Source organism: Nannobrachium achirus (assembly GCF_963921795.1).
Source record: "Nannobrachium achirus genome assembly, chromosome: 10".
Taxonomy (NCBI): domain Eukaryota; kingdom Metazoa; phylum Chordata; class Actinopteri; order Myctophiformes; family Myctophidae; genus Nannobrachium; species Nannobrachium achirus.
The window spans coordinates 50,798,000-50,819,022 of NC_137819.1; the positions used below are offsets into that span (position 1 = coordinate 50,798,000).

Consider the following 21,023-nt stretch of genomic DNA (forward strand, 5'->3'; position numbering starts at 1 on the left):
AATGTTAGCTATTAGTTACATTGCAGGTGTAAATTATAATATTATAAAACACACATTAACCTACTTTAGCCCTATATGTTATACCTTGGCTATTTGAGCTCACAACGCGTCGCGATGTGAGCTTGTAGATCTGCTATTTTCAAACGTTTAGTACTTTTACTTTTGGTACTTTAAGTACATTTTGATGCCAATACTTTCATACTTTTACTCAAGTACATTTTGAATTCTGGACATTTACTTGTAAGGGTGCCCTCACACCAAAATACCTAGAGTGGAATCCGCCAATGCATTTCAATGAGAATAGAGCGTTTTTTTTTTTTTTTTTGCAGAAATCCTCTACTGGCAAAAAAACGCTCCATTCTCATTGAAATGCATTGGCAGATTCCACAGGTATTTTTGTGTGAGGGCACCCTAACAGAGTAGCTACATCTACAGTGCAGTATTGATACTCTTACTTAACATGTGAGTACTTTTTCCACCCCTGCCCTTCCATACCCTTCTGAAGCGAGTATGCGGCCTACACGCCTCAATTACACTTATAGCTGCGTGCCTGAGCCGTGCACCGAAAATAGCCTAACTCTACACGCTCTCGCTTATGAGCTTGTAGATATATGGGCTATTTTCAGTGTGAGAGACATTGCGGTCAAAAGGACCCACACTGGAAATAAGATCTCAAGGTTGTATCCTTGACAGATTTTTAAATGTACGGTATGTTCATGTATTTATGTATTTGACTATATATATACACACACAGGCATATAAACGTCAGTCAATCAATCGAACAAAGTATAAACAAAAAATTCCAGCATTGCACATTATGTCCGCATGTTTCAGTTAAAGGAGTAGTTCACCCCCCCAAAAAAAATCTTATTGTCTATCTATTACAGGGGTCTTCAACAGGGGGTCCGGGGCCCCTAGGGGGTCCTCCGAGTTACAACAGGGGGTCCTCCAATAATGAAAAAAAACATCACGAGGATGCAACTGGGACGTAAGCTCACAACGCCTCGCGCTGCAAGGCGTTGTGAGCTTGTAGATCGGCTATTTTAGGCAAAGAGGTTTGGTGTAGAGGAGAAAAAGAGCAGACTAAGTACAGAATGAAAGGTCGAGTTTATTAAGTATTGACAGTTCAAGTGGTTAAATATCTGAAAACACAAATTGACATGAATCCAAAATACACTGATGATTGTGCTGTCAAACGACAAAACTATATGGTATCTATGGGTTGTGAGGGTCCCTGCTTCATCTCTCTCTCAACTAATGTTGTCCTTGGCCTGAAAACGTATCTATTACTCACCCCATGCAGCCTTGAATTCATGGAGATGTATTCGTTTTTGTAGGTGAACGTTCCCCCCCAGAATAGCATGCTTGGGTTCAGGAGGTTAAAAAGAAAGGAAACGATTGAAATGAGAAAACAAATAATAATAATGCAGGTTTGAGCAATGCCCAAAATATATGCACACTCCCTCTCTCTCGCTTTCTCACACACATCCACGCAAATCTGCTTTGTGGAGGTGGGACGTTCGCGAACGAATCGAGTCTTTTGAACGGCTCTTTGAAAAAACGATGGGATCCGGTTCGCAGTAAGGAACGGTTCCTTTTTTTGAGGACGGGGAGTGTAAAGTAGAGTAGAGATAGGTTGCTGACTAGGGTGTAGGGCTGGCAAGGGGTTTTAACACTGCCATGGGTGCTTCGGTCAGAAAGCGATTGAAGTGGAGGGTGAATCCATTTGTTATGGTTTTTATTCTACAAGACAAATACATACAATAATATTACATTTAATATAATTCAACATCATTAAACAGTCTATAAGAAATCATTCAATCATTCAACATTTTACAATTCAGGTATGGCAACTACATTCAATAGGTAAAATGGCTTTTCCCTGGAGTCTAAATGAATACTATGCACTGGGCATCAAACTAGGCATGGATATCATGGAAACAACAATAACCAATAAAACATGAACACAAACGTACTCATTTACGCATAACCCTCTAGGACTCAAGGCCAGCCTTCTGGTGTTACTTCTGCCTCACAACTGAGCACAAAGCACAGAGGCAGTATATATGTTACAGTATGTTCAAGAAACCAGGAAAAGTTGTCCAGGAGCACTCGTTTTGACGTTCACCACACACTAATCACCACCAGATGGCGACGTCAGCCACTGGATAAGAGAGTTACGTCACGCTTTGAACTCGCCGCAGACCGGAAGTGTTTACTCTTTATTTACTAGCCTAGCCTAGCCTAGCCTAGCCTAGCCTAGCCTAGCCTAGCCTAGCCTAGCCTAGCCTAGCCTAGCCATTAGCTCCATTGTAGTCACTTGGACAGGGCGTTTAACGTGCGCTTGCCCAGGCCTTACGGCCTGGGCATAAATATAACGATTGCATTCACCACGGCTTCGTAACTCGCGCGGCGCTCCGCCGGCCGCGCGGCCCTGGCCCGCTCTTCGCGGCCACTCGCGCCTGCGGCGCTCGGGGGCGAAGAGCAGGACCAAGGTCCGCTGGCCTTCGCGCCGCTTGGGGCTTCGTGGACCCAGGGGGGCCTCGTAACTCGTTTGGGCTTCGTGGATACAGGGGGGCTTCGGTAGCCGCTCGCAGTGTCGTGGACAATAGAGCGGCGCACCGCCTGGAATACGTTGTTGTGGCGACCGCTTGCTCCGCCCCGTGCCGCATCACGAGTGCTCCGCGTCTCGAATGTGCTGGTTCTCTTATATCCGGTGACATATATATATCTGGTTACTAATTGGGTGAGTGATCACAGGTGTGTGGATTAGAGCAGCTGAGGAGGTGGGGCCAATCATAAGGAAGGCCAGGGGGAGGGACTGTCCAGTGTGAACTTTTGTACAGGGAGTAAAGTTTACTTAAAGGAGCTATAGTCAACTTTTTCTTGAAAAACGGATGCTAAAATAAAATTAATGTTTCGAAAATATTTTATAAAAAAATAAGCGTCATATATGTGTTTCTATTCAAAAATGACCACAAAAAGCGTAAAATAATGATAAAATAATCATTTTGGCCATTGTCAGACCGACACTTTGTTTACATTCTAGTCTATAGACTAGGATGTAAACAAAGTGTCGGCCCTACAATGAAAAAGTTGACTATAGCTCCTAAAAGTATCAATATTGCAATGTCGAAATACTCTGCCAAAGTAGAAGTTCAGAGTTAAAATGTACTTGAGTAAAAGTACAAAAGTATTGGTATCAAAATGCACTTAAAGTGTCAATAGTAGAAAGTACTCATTATGCAGAATGTCCCATTTCACAAGTTTTCCAACAAATAAAATGTAGAAAGATCATTTGAAAATAGCAGATCTACAAGCTCACAATGTGAGCTTGTAGATCGGCTATTTTCAAATGTATATACGGTTGAAGTGATTTCTAATTATAATAAAAATCTACAAAGTAACTAAAATGGGCCAGTCTTTTGAACGGCTCTTTGAAAGGACAGAGATCCAGCTCACCTCAAAGAGCCATAAATCCCATCTCTACTGCTTTGGACCGCTCGCCTCGCAATGCTTTGACCGGTGTTGTTGTCATGCCAACGGTGTGCCTATCCAGTATCCACCACTATCTGGGTGGGTGGGTGGGTGGATGGGTGGGTAGGTGGGGTGAAGGAGTATAGCAGCAGCAGCCAGCCGTCGTCCGTATAAGAGCCTATATTTAGCCGATCATTAGCTTGCAACAATCACTTGGACGTTAATCAATAGTTATATTCAAGCTATGCGATTGAAGTTTAGTATAGAGGCTCAATACTGGGATAGTAATAGGGTTCAGTGTGTGTGTGTGTGTGTGTGTGTGTGTGTGTGTGTGTGTGTGTGTGTGTGTGTGTGTGTGTGTGTGTGTGTGTGTGTATCGGCAGTGGTGTAAAGTAACTAAGTACATTTACTTCCAATAATTTTATTTCTACTCCACTACTGTACATCTCGGATCCAAATATTGTACTTTTACTGCACTACATTTATTTGAACACTTTACTAATTCTTACATGGTGCGAAGCGACGCGTTTTGAGCTTTCGAGCTTTGCCGTTTTTGAATTTGAATCCTGAAAAGTAACAGTTTTGGATGTATGAGGTTTCCACCCGACAGAGACGATATAGTAGGAGGGAGAGCGAAAGAAATCAGAGCATTGGACTGAATAGAAGGGATAATTGAGGTAGATTGAAACGGTGAAATGAAAGGGTGCTGCTGACAAAGATCTCTCATCTGTGTGCAGTAATAGAGGTGCAGGGTACTAGAGTAGCAAAATAAATACTGCATGTACTCAAGTAAAAGTATTCATTTTGACCCGGGAGGATATTTGGTTTTAAAAAACAAAACAAAAAAATATATACATTTTTACTTAACAAATAATCGTTTTAATCATTTACTTTGTCTCAATTCCAAACAATCCAAATCATATAAATGGTAAAATAAACAGAGAACTTAGAGTTGAAGCATCTGGCAAGAGAAAGCGCTGTTCAGTGTGTCCTACAACAGCAGACAGGAAGACAGGAGGTGCAAGAAGCTCATATGTGTCTGTGCTTCCTAGAGTATACGTACAAGTGTGCATTCATATGTGACGTTAATGTGTGCGGGGGGCGGGGGGGCGGGGCTGTTGGTCTGACCTCACGTGGTGCAGTCACGTGGTTAGGGATGGGACGATATGAAAATGTCATATCACGATTATTGTGACTTATATGATATTTTCGCCATAATCAAAATCTATTATGCTGGGGTGGAACATTTGCCAAAAAATAGCAGATCACAAAATAGCAGATCCCAATGCATCACAATGCATCGCAACGCAACCCGTTGTGAGCTTGTAGATCTGCTATTTTTTGGCAAAGACATTTGATAGAGTGAAAAAAAGACTGTATCAAGTATGTATATTAGAAGTAGGCTACCTTTTACCAATTCTAGAGGATTTAAGTGGTGCCGGATATGCAGCTCAAAAGGTGAATTGATCCCAGTGGATGACGATATCACGATGAATTAAATCTCCACGATACGATTATCGTCAGTGTTTTTTATCACAATATAATATCGCTTATCGTCCCATCCCGACATTAGACATTAAGGCCCATCAGACATTAAGGCTAAAAAGTATAAAAAATAAAAAAGGGTAAAAAGGCTAAAAGGTCCTGGGGACTTGTTTCCATTGCGGTCCTATGTACCGGTATTCAATTAATCAACATAGCATAAGAAAATGACAACAATAATTACACAATCTCTGCATTTGACCACATTTATTGTGGTGTCACTGACATCAGCGCTATATAGAACACTGGTGGACTTGTTGAATTTCACTTAGTATTGATATCTCAGCCCACGGATGACCCGGCTCTCTCACAGCAAGATGCAGCTCCAGTTCAATTTGATCGATAGCTAAAAAAACAGATGATGAAATAAGTATTTGTTCATGTGTGTGCGTCTAGAGACAGCGAGCAACCAGTGGGAATGTGCTGGTCGGACGGTTAAAATTCTTGCGCAGGATGCAAGACACCCGGTCTGATAACGCACGTAATTCTGAACGGGTTTCATACTCTTCTCTCTGTAATCTTCAAAGTCTGATTATTAATGTCATGTGCCAGTTGTTATCATCTGCCGATAATCCAGTTGTACAACTTGAAATGTAGCACCCACTGGCAAAATCACAAATTGGCATCTGTGTGTGTGTGTGTGTGTGTGTGTGTGTGTGTGTGTGTGTGTGTGTGTGTGTGTGTGTGTGTGTGTGTGTGTGTGTGTGTGTGTGTGTGTGTGTGTGTGTGTGTGTGTGCACATTTCTACCCATCGTCCGTCCGAGCGATGGGACCCACAACAACCACGACTACTGACAGGCCGAGCCTGCGGGGATTCTGCAATCACCAATACAAGATCCCATAGCCCATGGCTTAAGTGCAAATCAATAGAACGCTTAAATTTGGGATGTGTTGTCAACTCAACTGCCAATGTCCATGTGCATGTTTCTGATGGATTGGGCATACTAAGGACACACATGGATGAGGACAGACAGAGTTATAGATTAAAAAGACTTATTACCTGGGCACTTCAAAAATGACTACCCAGATGAAAAAGATGGAGCACTCAACTGGTCTGCACGTTCATTTATTGTAGAGTTATAGATTATAGGTTGGGCATTGGTAGTGCGTCCCCCATCCAGTTGCTACACTGGTCCAGGGCGCAGTCCGGAGAAATACATTAAAATTGGCCTCCTGGTGGCGCTATTACAGGCCGATCTGAAAGAATGGAGGCAGAGGTTCTGCTCTGGCATCCAGGGAGTGTGTGTGAACAGTTTCACATCGGTCGGGTCAACGGTGCCGGAGATTAGCTGATCACAGACAGACTGACAGACTGGTGGAGCCAAAAACTTAAAATATAGGACAAGACACAGAAGAATAGACAAGAACAACAAGAACTCAGTCACACTGTCAGTCAGTCACAACAGGGGGAGCAGAAACCAAACACACATCTTAAATGTGACTACACGTGTCACTGACAAACATGAAAGTACATGAACAGAGGTTGCCTTCACTGTACATACTATATCTTAGCATGACGTTTGTGCCTCCCACATCCATGATCCTGACCCATTAAAACCGGGAAAGACATTGGCTATTAAACTACAAGCTCTGCTATTTTTAAAGCGAACATTCGTGGGGGGTATTGAGATGGGGGGGTCTCGGTTTCTCGTCATTTCAATCCAAGGCTAAGACCAATGTGACCAATGTGACAAGATTCTAGCCTGTGAATGATCCCAGGATAACGCAGATTATCCCAGGAAATAACGTCTTCACAACATTTCTAAGCCGGTTTAAAGAAACAATTTTTCTCTGCTTTCTGTTGCCTTTTGGCGAAAACAAGCCACTTTCAACTGCCTATAACTATGGAACAGGTTATCACGATATATAACGTTTTCTTGTTTCTCTCCGAGACTCTACTATGTCTTTTGAGGCGATCCGTGCGTAGATCATCGTTGAGAAAGCATATTCTATGGGTCTCCAAAGGTTAGTAAAAACGCTCTAAGGGCAGCTATGTTTTAACCCTGGCAGTTAAGATGACTGGCCCAGAGCAGAGTCAGTGACATTTCACTCCATTGTCACATCATGGTGCTATGCATTGATTTGTCATTATGCTGAATCATTGGCCTCTCTGGTGTCAAGAAACGTTGCCAGATCCTGTGAGAGGAACAAGCGAGACAGGTCTATGCCCAAAATAAGTGAATATGGCCTCATGATCACACACGCACGCACGCACGCACGCACGCACGCACGCACACACATATTGAGTTAATATAGCATCAAAATCTATTTAACCACGTTAACCCTATATGCATACTGTACATCAACAATTTTAAAATAGCCAATCTAGAGCTGCTATTTTCAAAACATCTTGAGGAAAAATATTTTGAGTATTAATTTAACATTTGAACACAAACCACAACTACCAATATTTCAAGTAACTTTACAGAAAAAACAAGTCCAAAGTCGCTAATAATAAGCAATATCGGCAACACTGAATGGTACGTGCTGTCCATTTTTCTATATTAATTTTTATTATATATATTTCTTTGCCTAAAATTTATGGTTGCTTTAAAGAAATTGCTTTTATTGTTGTTGTATTTCATGTGTTTGTTATTGAACGTTGGGAGTAAAGAAACATGGTTTGGAAAAGAGGCAATTTCCTCCCGGCAGTCAAATGTTTTGTTCTCTTGTAGGTTCCTCTCGGAGAAATGGTTTCTCCAGACTTTAGTAGATTTATTCCAACCACTTCTGACAGCCTTCTGCACGACGTATAAAAACAACACTATCGCCATTAGTGTGACAGAAATAAATCGGACAGACTGTGTGTGTGCGTGTGTGTGTGTGTGTGTGTGTGTGTGTGTGTCTATTTCAACTAAGTATTATCTGTGTGTTGTTTATCTTTGTATATCGCCGCCGTCGGGCAGAAACCTCTTATCTCCATATTTTAACGTTATGTTTTTTCGTAAATTAAAGTCCTACTTGACCAGTAAGACTCCCTAATCTGGAGATAAGCGACCGTCAGGTCGCATTTATACAAGCAGCCTCATGGTGGCACTAGAACAGCATCATGTGAGAAATCAGGGGTGGAGCTTGTGGTTTGACAGCCAAGGAGTGTGTGTGCAAAGTTTGGCATGGATAGGGGCAACGTGTGCCGGAGATAAGAGTAGGGCCAAACGTGTGATGTGGCGTGACGTGACGACGTCAGACAGACAGACAGACAGACAGACAGACAGACAGACAGCCGGTGGAGGTTTTCATAGTAACTTGCGACCTTACAGTCGCAATCATCAAAAGATCTGCTACTAATTTGAATCCTGAAAAGTGTCAGTTTTGGACATATGAGGTTTCCACCTGGCAGAGACGATATACCTGCTCTGTATACTGTAGGTGTGTGTGTGTGTGTGTGTGTGTGTGTGCATGCGCGCGCGTGCATGCTTGCGTGCGTGCGTGCGTGTGTTGCAGTGACATCAACAACAGCAGCTGATCAGAGCAGCAGTCCGGGTCTAACAATGATGAAATGCCTTGTTAGCGGCCGTGAGCCCAACCCAGCCAGCTGCACCTGTCTGTGCCTCCCTCCACGCTAATGGCAAATTACTGCACTGGAATATAAGCAACCTGAGGCCCCCCGTGCTCTGTGTGTGTGTGCGTGTGCGTGTGCGTGTGCGTGTGTGTGTGTGTGTGTGCGTGTGTGTGTGTACGCGCGCGCGCTTGCGTACGTACCGTACAAGGCAATTTATCGTAAATCGATACAAACTGGAGAACATTTTTATCGATTTAATAAACAAATGATTGTGATGCAGACAGCACAGGGCACATAAAAACAAAAAGGAAGAAAAATACAGGATCTTTGTAAGAACAAAGAGTCTTCAGTCATTTGCTACCATATTGAAAAGAGGATAAGAGAAAACACAGTATGGTAAAAAAGATAATACAAATAAATAAAAGAGAAGAAAATACTGGATTTGTCAGATTTTTTGTTTTAATTGATATAATGTTTTTTTATCGTATGGTGAGTTGAGTGAATTGTTACATGCCTAGTACGTACCTGTGCTGTATACTTGTTGTGAGGACCAAATGCAACCACAAGTATTGTAACATTTGAGAAATACACTGAGGACTTTTTACTTGCGCCAGCAGAGCCCGCAAGTAAGGTGATTATAGCTGTCTGTGGGTATGGGTATGTGGGTATGGGTATGGGTATGCATGTGGGTATGTGGGCATGGGTATGTGGGTATGCATGTGGGTATGTGGGCATGTACAATATGTGGCCATATTTGGCTATGGGGCCAGCCAATGGGGAGAAAGTAACGCGAAATGACTAGGCGATGACTAGATGAGTCTCTAGTCACCCCATATTAGGCTATGGGGCCATACTGTATATGGCACCAATATGGTACATGCCATTGAAATTATGAAATTGCGGAAGTTGGCACCTCGACAGAGTGCATTCTTTTTAGTTTGTGAGAATATCACGTCTACAAGCTCACAATGCGGTAGATCCACTATATTTGCTATTACTTGCAGCACCAGCAGCACGCGCAAGTAGGGGGATGATAGTTGTCTGTAGGTATTTGTGGGTATATGTGGGTATGCGACGACAAGTGCGACCCCATATTTGGGGTCGCAAATATGCACACAAGTCTACACACTCTACAAGGAGACAATGCCTCGCACCGCAATTGTAGATTTAGTTCATTTTTTAAATGATATGATAAATACAAAACGAACGATTTTGGACATACAAGGTTTCCACTCGACAACAACGATTTGCATTATACAAACGTGCCTGTGTGTATGAGCGTGTGCTTTGTGAGTACAGAGAATAAGGATAAACGGTGGCCGCTACATTAATGGTGACAGATGTATATGCCAGCGTATGCCATCTTCGTAGAGGGTGATGACATTATGTTATTACACGCCATCAGACACAACAGCATCCATCTTGGTAACACGCCTTAGTGCCTAGTGGTATAATATAAATGACAAAGACAAACTAAGATGAAATCACCCCTCCAGCGGGGAAGGGATAGGGGGGGGGAGCCCCCCTCCCCGGGGGAGTATAGAAGCTGTTCCTGCAACAATCAATACACTATACACCGCTCCATGTAAAACCATTCACTCACACATAATGCAACACACAGTCAGTGCACGATTATGCGGATATTAGGGTGTGCACTATGTCAATGTTAACCAAGTTTTTTTTTTTTTTATGATGATCTACAGAGGCAGAGAAGAAGGGAGAGGGGAGGGTATATTAACCACTTGAACCCAAGCATTAATATTCTGGTGGGGCGACAACGTGACATTAGCAGAAAGAAATGGCAGATTTAAGTGGTTACAACCAACCTGTAGGGAGTGGCTCTGGGAGTGAGTGGCCGCTTGGCAACCGGAAGGTTCCCAGTTCGATCTCGCAGATGTGTGTGAGAATGGGTGAATGTAATGCACAATAATTGTAAAGGACCTTGTCCTTGGATAAAAGGCGCTACAGTATATAAATGCACACTTTACCATGTACTGAAAATGAGCCGTTTGAACTTGTAAGATGTGTCACTGACTGATTCCCCCAACAATAAGGAACAAAGTGTGTCCCTCATCAGCTCAATAAGGGACACGTCTTTTAGTTTCCAAATAAAGAACCACAATTTGTTATTTCAAGGGACAGTCGGCAACCATAACATTTGCACCAACCATGTCTGAATAAATGCAAGAAAAAAAAAAAAAAACGACAACAATAAAAAGGTGGGAACCTTTATTAATTCAATCACTTTTCTCTTGTCATCCCCCTGAGCTGTTGAGGTTTGAAGTGCGAACGCGGTGGGTGATTACTAAAACATATGCTGGGCATTATCAAAGCCCCGATATACAGTAAAGCAGGCAGCGGGTCAAAAGTTCAACATCTAAAGGAGATTATGCCGTTTCCCTGCATGCATGAGTAGACTGACTAATCCTCCAAACACTGCCACCACGCATGCCATGGCTCTCTATGAACCACTGACTGCACCCACTGATGTCTGGGTACTGTATACCAGTGGGCAGGGACGTGCTGGCCATTGGGAAAAGCGGGACAACTCCCGAACGGCCGGTTCATTCCCGGCCGGTCCAGGGAATGGAACCGTCCAGAGTTTTTTTTAAATAAAATGTCGGCTCGCGACGCGTCATGAGCTTGTAGATCTGCTATTTTTAGCTAATTGTTCGTCAGGGAAAAAGTCGCATGGTATCAAACGCAACACACTTGCATATGTCCTTGTATGGGCCGTTCTGTCAATGACATCAGTTACTTTGTGTGTATTACGGATCTCCGTATATGGGGATCTGTGCTAATACACACAAAGTGAAACTATTATCAACAGCAAACAGATTAAAACAGAGAACGAAGTGGAAAATAAATGAATATAAAATAAACAACCATGTCTAAACAGACGGCTAAAAGCGAGGGAGAAAATGTGGGTCTTTATGTTTGATTTAAACAGTGGAGCTGGACTTTTGGAAGATTGTTCCAGAGTTTGGGGCCAGAAGCAGAGATTTCCCGCGATCACCTTTAATTTTTAGGTGTGTTGGAGGAACAGAGAGACGATCGATGTTGGGTGGATGACCTAAGAAACCTAGTGGCAGGGACAGTTTTGTCGGAAATTCAAAAAATTACAACTAGCACCTCAAAAGGGGTTCCCGTCCTAAATGGGTTAAGATCAATTAGATATTGCATATAGCCAATGCGAAAATAGCTGATCAAGTTCCCAATGGGACAGATTTAGAATTAGTTTTTAAAGATTATTTTTTTGGGGCTTTCATGCCTATGGTTTTTAGGATCGAGACTCAAACCCATGACACTCGCTGTCATGCATCAGAGCCTATGTGGTATGCGCCTGGACCGGTAGGCTAGCGGGCGCCTCTAACATTTTATTTTATACGGTATGGTACTCAAGTATTTGTATTCCCTCCCCTCCCCTCCACCTGTGAGCTTGTTACATCTATGAGTGACGTCACAGAGTGGAGATGTCACATCAGTGACATCACCAAGGTGTGTAAGGTAGGTCTATATGAGGAGGGGCCACTCGCTTCAAGGTCAATTTGTCAGAGGTCGACGTGCGTCGTTCAACATGGCGGCCAGCGGTTCTAAGAAGGTGTTTGAGCTGTTTGTGTCCAGAGTACCCTGGACCATCGCTGCCAAGGAGATGAGGGAGTACTTTGGGCGGTTTGGACAAGTGAAGAGATGCGTGCTTCCCATGGACAAGGAGACAGGCTTCTACAGGGGCTTCGGCTGGGTCTCCTACGCCAGCGAGGAGAGCCTGAACAACGCTCTGAACACACATCCTCACGTTCTGGAGGGAGCCAAGCTCCAGGTCCAGATGAACAGAAGGCAGTTCACCTCACAGAACAACAGAGAGACGGAATACCAGTGAAGCTTCTCGACTGTGTCTTTACTCCATCTTACAGAAAGAATTTTCCTCATTCAAGTCAATGGGGAAAATGTATTCACTAATGAATTAATGGCTATATATGGAGGTCTCTGTTTCAGTCGTTGTCCCTTTTATGCCCATATATAGAGATCCCTGATGTCATCAATATTAAGCCCATATCTTGGAATACCCATATGGACAAAAACATGGAATTTTTAATTAAAGTCAATGGAGAAAATTAATTCACGAATAAATATATATAATTGTAACTATGTAACTACTGTCTTAGCAAAATGCAAGGAATCAATTCCCAATGAAGGGTCTCAAGTGGGTGCTGTGGCACCCTATGGTGCCTTGATGCCATTACAGGGGTGCCTCAGAATACTTTGGAATTCATCATTCAGTTTAACCACTTATAGACTCCTCTATGCTTAGTAAGAGAGACCTGATTTGCACTGTACTTGATGAGTTCTTTTTCCATCTTCCCCAACTCTTCATCTCTTCCAAAAGTAGCAGATCTACATGCTCACAACGCGTCACAAGGTGACCCCCAGAATAGGGATGCTGGGGTTCAAGTGCTTGAACGTCAAGTATAACGTTATTTTCAGTCAGTACTTCTGTTTAGACACTCAAAACAGCCAGGTCTTGCCCAGCGTGCTCTGTCGCTAGTCTGGTCCTGCCTTTGTTTCTCTCTCCCTCAACGGGAGGGGAGGGGGGCCTTTTACTTTTGGTACTTTTAGTAGTAGGCATTTCTATGCCAACACTTTCATACTGTGCAAAATGTACTAAATACCAAAGGTAAAAGTATAAAATGTTTGAAAATAGCAGATCTAAAGCTCACAACGTGTCGCATAGCTTGTAGATCGGCTATTTTCAAACAGTCTAGCAATGAAATAGGGCTAAAGTGGTTCTTGTATGTTTTTAAATATCATACAGTAATGTATCCTTGCAAAGTAACTAAAGTTTTCAAATAATTGTAGTGGAGTAGAAGTACAATATTTGGATCCGAGATGTAGCGGAGTAGACGTAAAAGTATTGGAAATTGGAAATACTCAAGTAAAGTACAAATACCTCAAAACTGTACTAAGTACAGTTTTAAGTGCAGTACTTAAGTAAATGTATTTAGTTACTTTACACCACTGGCGTTAGCCACAGCTCTAAGTGAGAGGATGTCTGCCAAAGAACAGTGTGTGAGAGAGAGAGAGAGAGAGTGGCATGGGGAGGGAGGAAGGGAGGGTTATGGTTAGGGATGGGACGATACACGATATTATCGTTTATCGTGATAGAAAAAACACTCACAATAATCGCATCATGGAGATTTCATTTATATCGTCCTCCTTCATGCACTGGGATCTATTCACCTTTTATTTGCTGAGCTGCATATCCAGTACCACTTAAACCCTCTATAATTGGTAAAAGGTACTTATACTATACGTACTTGATACAGTCTTTTTTTTCACTCTCTATCAAATGTCTTTGCCAAAAAATAGGCGATCTACATTGCGACGCGTTGTGAGCTTGTAGATCGCCTATTTTTTGCCAAATGTCCCGCCCCAGGATAATGGATTTTGATTATCGCAATAATATCGTAAATCGCTATTTCTTTTGTCACAATCTTCGTGATATGAAATCTTCATATCGCCCCATCCCTAGTTATGGTACTGTTGTATGCAGAGAGTGAGCTGCACTCCCCCAGCCCACCCTGTGGTAACATTTAGACAGCTGAGCCCATGGAGTATTGGACTAGAGAGAGAGAGAGAGTCCACATTGATTGAGTGGAGAGAGTGCAGCGGATGGACCGTAATGGAGAGTGGTGCGCAGGGAAGGAGGGAAGGAGGCAGGAGGTTTTTTCAATCTGTTCCCTTCGCATCATGTGCTTTTGACACGAATAGGCATTTGAGGAATCCCCACGGCGCGCACGGAGGAGAGAGAGAGAGAGGGGGGGGGGGGATTTATTGTTTATTGTGAATGGATCCCTGTTAGCTGACACCAGAGACAGCTATTGTCTCATACGCATATGAAAATATGAATATTAAAATACATAATTACAAACATTATACAAAAATGTAATACCACATTAGATATTCCGGTCATGTGGTCAGCTGCAACAAGAGTGTCTTTAAAGCTATCTTGAATGATTATTTATTAATCATAATGTTCATAATGAGTATAATGTTGTCGGAAGAACACCAGAGACTGTAGCTCTAGACTGCTTTGATGAATTCAGTGGGAAAAGGCAGTGGCTCCCAAATTCTTTTCATGCCTTGCCAAGGTCCACCAGATGTGACCGGATAGCCATTTAGCATTCTTTCATTTAATATGACAATATAAAATCATAGCCAAAAGAATGAGATATTGGTTAATTAGATTGAGTTAATAGTTTTGATACTACAGCTTATAGAGTCAGACTGAAGTCACCCTTTAAATGGCTCACATTCAGAGATAGTAATATGCTCTCTCTTACTAATCTAATCTATCCCATCATGCATGCATAGCTGGGGTCACAAATAGCCATACCCTCTGGCCACGGCCACCATAATGACTTTAATGAATAATCAAATGAAAATAGCACAAGAAAAAGCTAGACAATCTACAAGCTTTTCGTTACCTTGACTTATAATGTTGCTTTGCTTCATCTGTTTTTACAACTTACAAAATGACAATTTAGGGCATTTAGCTGGCGCTCTTATCCAGTGAGTCGTTTACAAGTGTTTATTGAACTCTCTGGTCAATGGAACAAGGTAAACAGCCACATAAATAGAGTGCAGAGAGACAGTGGTGTAATGATTTTTTGTTTTGTTTTGTTTTGTCTTTATTTGGTTGTACAGTATTTTAATTTTAAGTAGCCTACTAGCCACTGTGCCGTAACATTACGGTTATACTGGCTGCGTGCCGTGGTACCACGAGCTATGACCAAAGCAGAGAGACAGAGAGACCAATGGTGGTTCTCAAAGTGGTGTCGGGAATGAATTGAATACATAGGATCAGAATGGAAAAAAGTCCCTTGGACTTTTTTGTGCTATCCTTTCATAGCCTTAAAGGAGTAGTTCACCCTGTAGCAACTCATAATGTAAAAACGGCTCATAATGTAATAAGGGCTCATAATGTAATAAGAAAAATGTAATAAAAGCTCATAATGTAATAATCAGCTCATAATGTAATAAAAGAACGAGCGCATAACGTAATAATGGATTTTTCAATAATGTAATAATGTAATAATGTGTTACATTAAGAACCTCCACATAGGAGGCTCATAATGTAATAAAACTTCATAATGTAATAATGTATTTTTTATTACATTATGACCTGATTATTACATTATGAGCTTTTATTACATTTTAATTATTACATTATGAGTTGCTACACACCCTGCCAACTTTGTTGATGAAGAATGGAGCAACTATCTGCTAAACATGCAGCAAATGAATACATATGGGTATCATTTAGCTGTACAAAGAGCATCCACAATGTTCAACATACAGTTTGTGATTGTATCGACACTGGGTGTTGATGCAACATTGATAATATCCCCATGTGGTCAGTATACGACAGTCTGCCATTGCTAGTTCTGAGCCACTTTGCCGAAGGTCATGGGGACCATTATGTAAGCCTTGATGGACCAGTCACACACTTGATTCAAAGACTCCAGGAAGCAGAGGAGAGCGCACCACTTTGATATGTCCCTCACTCTGGCCCTAAGTCTAGCCCTCACTCTGGCCCTGACTCGGTACCTCACTCTGGCCCTGACTCAGTCCCTCACTCTGGCCCAGGGCCAGATTTATAATAGGGCTTGACGTGCTGAAGCACAGGGCATCAACAACCACAGGGGGGCACCAGAGGATCAACTGTAAACAAAAGATATTCACATGAGCTAAGCTAAAGCTAACGTTGCTGTCTGTAATGACTGGTTACACTTAAGGGTTTTGAAGAAATGTTAGGTGGATACTAGTATGCACAACCCTAAAAGAACTGGTGCACTATGTGTTGGAGCGCCTCAGTGTGGCTGCAGAGTGAAGGTGCTATCTATCCCTGATTGATTGATTGATTGATTCATTGATTGATTGATTGATTGATTGTCCGATTGATTGATTGAATACTTTATTAGAAGTTTGCATAGGAAAAGGTTCATGACAGTACAGTTCAATGGTACAAGGTCAACTAAAGGGAGATCCTAGTAAGCTTTTCGGCTTATTTGCACAGGAAACCTTCGTGTATCTCATAACTACTGAGACCACACTATTAAGTAGGGTGACCAGGCGTCCCGGTTTGGCCGGGACTGTTCGTTTTCAAGCTGCGTGTCCCGGTGTCCCGACAAATATCTCTAAAACACTAAGCTGCGTGTCCCGGTGTCCCGACAAATATCTCTAAAACACTAATATGTCCCGCTTTTCAACATTCACTACAAAATTGTGTCAATAATAGTATCTGTTTTCAGAGGTTGCATCATCATCATATCATGTCCTTTTCACGAAAACATGCTCACCTAACCAATCAGAAAACATGTACAAATTCATTGCACGTCTGAATTCAACGCTGAGGCTGTTTGTCAATCACTCACTGCCTGTTTGCAACGCTGCGGTGTATGTGCGCTTGCACGGACGTTAGAGAATGGGCACGCACGTGCGCGATAACGTGCGCATTGCTTTTAGGGTCCCGGTTTTAGGCAACAGTGGTTCGTGTCCCGGTTTGAAACAAACTAGGTCCAAGCACAGGGCGCCAAGAAGGGTAAATCTTGCCCTGCTCTGGCCCTAAATCTGGCCCTCACTCCCCCTGTAAGGCCCTCACTCTGGCCCTGACCCGGTACCTCACTCTGGCCTTAAGTCTGGACAGATCGAAGTGGTGCGCTCTTTGAATCAAGTGTGTGACTGGTCCATCAAGGCTTACATAATGGTCCCCATGACCTTCGGCAAAGTGGCCCAGAACTAGCAATGGCAGAGTGTCGTCATACTGACCACATGGGGATATTATCGATGCTGCATCAACACCCAGTGTCGATACAATCACGAACTGTATGTTGAACATTGTGGATTCTCTTTGTACAGCTAAATGATCTCCAGATGTATTCATTTGTTGCATGTTTAGCAGATAGTTGCTCCATTCTTCATCAACAAAGTTGGCAGGGTGTGTAGCAACTCATAATGTAACAAGGGCTCATAATGTAATAAAAACATGTAATAAAAACTCATAATGTAATAATCAGCTCATAATGTAATAAAAAACAAGCGCATAATGTAATAATTAAAATGTAATAAAAGCTCATAATGTAATAATCAGCTCATAATGTAATAAAAAATACATTATTACATTATGAAGTGTTATTACATTATGAGCCTCCTATGTGGAGGTTCTTAATGTAACACATTATTACATTATTACATTAATGAAAAATCCATTATTACGTTATGCGCTTGTTTTTTTATTACATTATGAGCTGATTATTACATTATGAGTTTTTATTACATTTTTCTTATTACATTATGAGCCCTTATTACATTATGAGCCGTTATTACATTATGAGTTGCTACACACCCTCAAAATGACTTTTTTTCAATTGGTTAGTCACGCCATGGAGACTAGAGTTCAATAATATTTTTAGTTTTTTGTCGCATTCCTAAGACATAAATGTGATAACAATAAATGTACCCCCATTCGTTCCGGATGGGGACCCGTTTCGAAACGGGTCCCCATCCGGAATCAATAGGGGTAAATTTACTCAAATCACATTTTTTTCTTAGGAATGTGACAAAAACCAAAAAATATTATTGAACTCTACTCTCCATGGCATGAGTAATCAATAGAAAAAAGTCATTTTGGGGGTGAACTACTCCTTTAATGTCTCTTGTTTACATTTCTGTCTAACTAGAAAGATGCAATTGGAAATTGCAAGTGTGGTTGCCTTGAGGCAAGTCACACTTGCAAACATCTCTATCTGCTAGTCCTTGTCCCTATTGGAGCGGTGCTAACCATTCCGTCCTTGTCCCTTTTATGCCCATATACGGAGATCCATGATTTCATCAATTAAGCCCATATCTTGGAATGCCCACATATGGACATACTGTGTCAGTCTATGGTCTGTGATGTCAGACATATATGATGTCAGTCATCTCCATATTTGGGAAAGGTAAAATGTTTAAATTAAAGTCAATGGAGAAAATTAATTCACAAATACATTTATATAAATTAAACTTTAAATATAACGTATCTGTTAGCATAATACAAGGAATCGATTCCCGATGAAGCCGGTCGATTTGACATACAGCCCAATAAGTGCCACTAAAACTATCTGGTTGTCCTGCTGGGGCAAACTCACAAAAAAGTATTCAATCAATCAAAATACACAATGTGTCCATGCACACGCACACGCACGCGCACGCACACGCACGCACGCACACACACACACACACAAACAGCCATGCAAACATGCATGCAGACACAATATGGACACACACACACACACACACACACACACACACACACACACACACACACACACACACACACACACACACACACACACACACACACACACACACACACACACACACACACACACACACACACACACACACACAGGTGCGATAAGCTGAAATTGGTCAGTGGTTTGTCAAATCACGACAAACACATTGCCGCCTTCATTAGCAATCTGCGTGGAGCAGGAGGAGGTGGTTAAGCCTATTACAGGTTGTTGTGCTTTTTGACACGCTGGAGACAGACAGCTGAAGCGTATACTGGCGCTAACCCACCCACCAGGGCAGGGACGTGCTGGCCATTGGGAAAAGCGGGACATTCCCGGCCGGTCCAGGCCGGCCATTAGGAAAAAAAATTAAATAAAATTTCGGCCTTCGTTCCCTTTTGGGGGCTGGGCGGCCAGCAAAGTAAATCGTCACTGTCGGGCAGAAACCTCGTATCTCCAAGTTTCAAATGTGTACATTTTTGCGCAAAGCAAAGCCCTGCTTCATCATACAAGGCCATCGCACAAAAGTAGTGAAAACAGCAGATCTACAAGCACACAACGCCTCGCTGTGCGAGATCTCTCTCTATAGCGCGCAATGAGGGCCTCTCCAACTCTTTTTCCCGGGCTGAATCAGGGGCCCAGCACGTCCCTGCACCAGGGAGGGGAGGAGAGGAGAGGAGAGGAGAGGAGAGGAGAGGAATCAAAGTGCTTATTTTGTCATGTTCTCTAACGCAGCACAAATCCCAAGTGTTATCAGGTCTGAGAAAGTCAAAAATGGGCTCCCAAGAGGGTCATTCGGCAGTCATTCAAGAACACAACCCGACCTGCACAGTCTGTGTAAGTCTGGCTTGGATGTAGCTGAATCTTTGAGTAGCAGCAGCGCTATAGAGAGATCTCTCTCTATAGCGCGCAATGAGGGCCTCTCCAACTCTTTTTCCCGGGCTGAATCAGGGGCACAGCACGTCCCTGCACCAGGGAGGGGAGGAGAGGAGAGGAGAGGAGAGGAGAGGAGAGGAGAGGAGAGGAGAGGAATCAAAGTGCTTATTTTGTCATGTTCTCTAACGCAGCACAAATCCCAAGTGTTATCAGGTCTGAGAAAGTCAAACATGGGCTCCCAAGAGGGTCATTCGGCAGTCATTCAAGAACACAACCCGACCTGCACAGTCTGTGTAAGTCTGGCTTGGATGTAGCTGAATTCAGGCCGTGGAAGTTTCATTCGCTCAATGGCAAAAGAATAAAAAGGTTGTGAGGTTCATGAGTCCATTTTCCAGATAATGCCTGATGTTCTCATGGGGAAAATGAGGGGTGATTTTCTTCAGTCTATACCAGCGCCACTGAGGAACATGAATACAATACTGTCTGATTGATAGCATCATTCTGTACAATGCACTGGAAGAACATAATAGAAAGACAGGAACAAAGGCGGGGCTCCCTCAGAGGCAAACTGACTTGTATGAGATCACATGTGAGAACAACAGATGGGGAAAGAGGGACAGAAAGAGAGGGAGATGGAGAGATCGACGGAGAGATAGACTCCATCTAGAAGCAGGGAGTCATGAAGGAAAGGTTGTCTTGTCTTGGAGTGTGTTTGAAGGTGACGGGAGATGGATCAGATCGGCTCTCGATCTGACTCCCAGATCATCTCCACCATCTGTGGAGACATACAGTAGGCGCTGTAGGTACCAGTGAACCCTCTTGGGAATCGGGGATGTTCACAGTTTGTTCGATTCCCGGTTCCTTCTGGTTTTAGTGTCAAAGAAGGAAGTGTCCTTGAGCAAGACGCTTTAAAAATGCAGTGCCATGATTCCTGAAGCTTTGGCACCACCTCTTTAACCCCTCTATAACTGCTCCTGATGAGCAGGATGCAGGTGCCTTGCATCAGTGGTTCTCAAAGTGGGGTCCGGGGACCACACAGGGTTCCTTGAGGGGTTCCAAAGGGGTCCCCTGCAGCAAAATGTGTTAATATAGCATCACAATAATTTTAACCATATAAAACCGACGACCTTTGCTGCGTGTCAGATGCGCCCCATCTCCTTCCCCATTTTCTGTCAGTCTACTGTCCTAATAAAAGCACAAAAGCCCCCCCCCCTTACTCCCCCCCCAAAAAAGCTCTCAAGCTCTACAAGCTCACAGCGTGCCACTTGTGCCGCTCTGCGAGCTTTTCTGAAAAT

At 42.8% G+C, this 21,023-nt stretch overlaps 2 protein-coding genes across 2 annotated transcripts in view; one reads left to right on the plus strand and one right to left on the minus strand.

The window, feature by feature from the left end:
- Positions 1–21,023, minus strand: part of gabbr2 (gamma-aminobutyric acid (GABA) B receptor, 2) — a gene marked incomplete at both ends in the record, with an annotated part of 518,953 nt that overhangs the window by 396,588 nt on the left and 101,342 nt on the right. The gene's annotated exons all lie outside the window — the stretch shown is intronic.
- LOC308292325 (SRA stem-loop-interacting RNA-binding protein, mitochondrial-like) lies at positions 12,099–12,401 on the plus strand (the record flags this gene model as incomplete). Its single annotated transcript, XM_080734641.1, has 1 exon — positions 12,099–12,401. One exon carries the CDS (start codon positions 12,099–12,101, stop codon positions 12,399–12,401), a length of 303 nt encoding a protein of 100 aa, XP_080590767.1.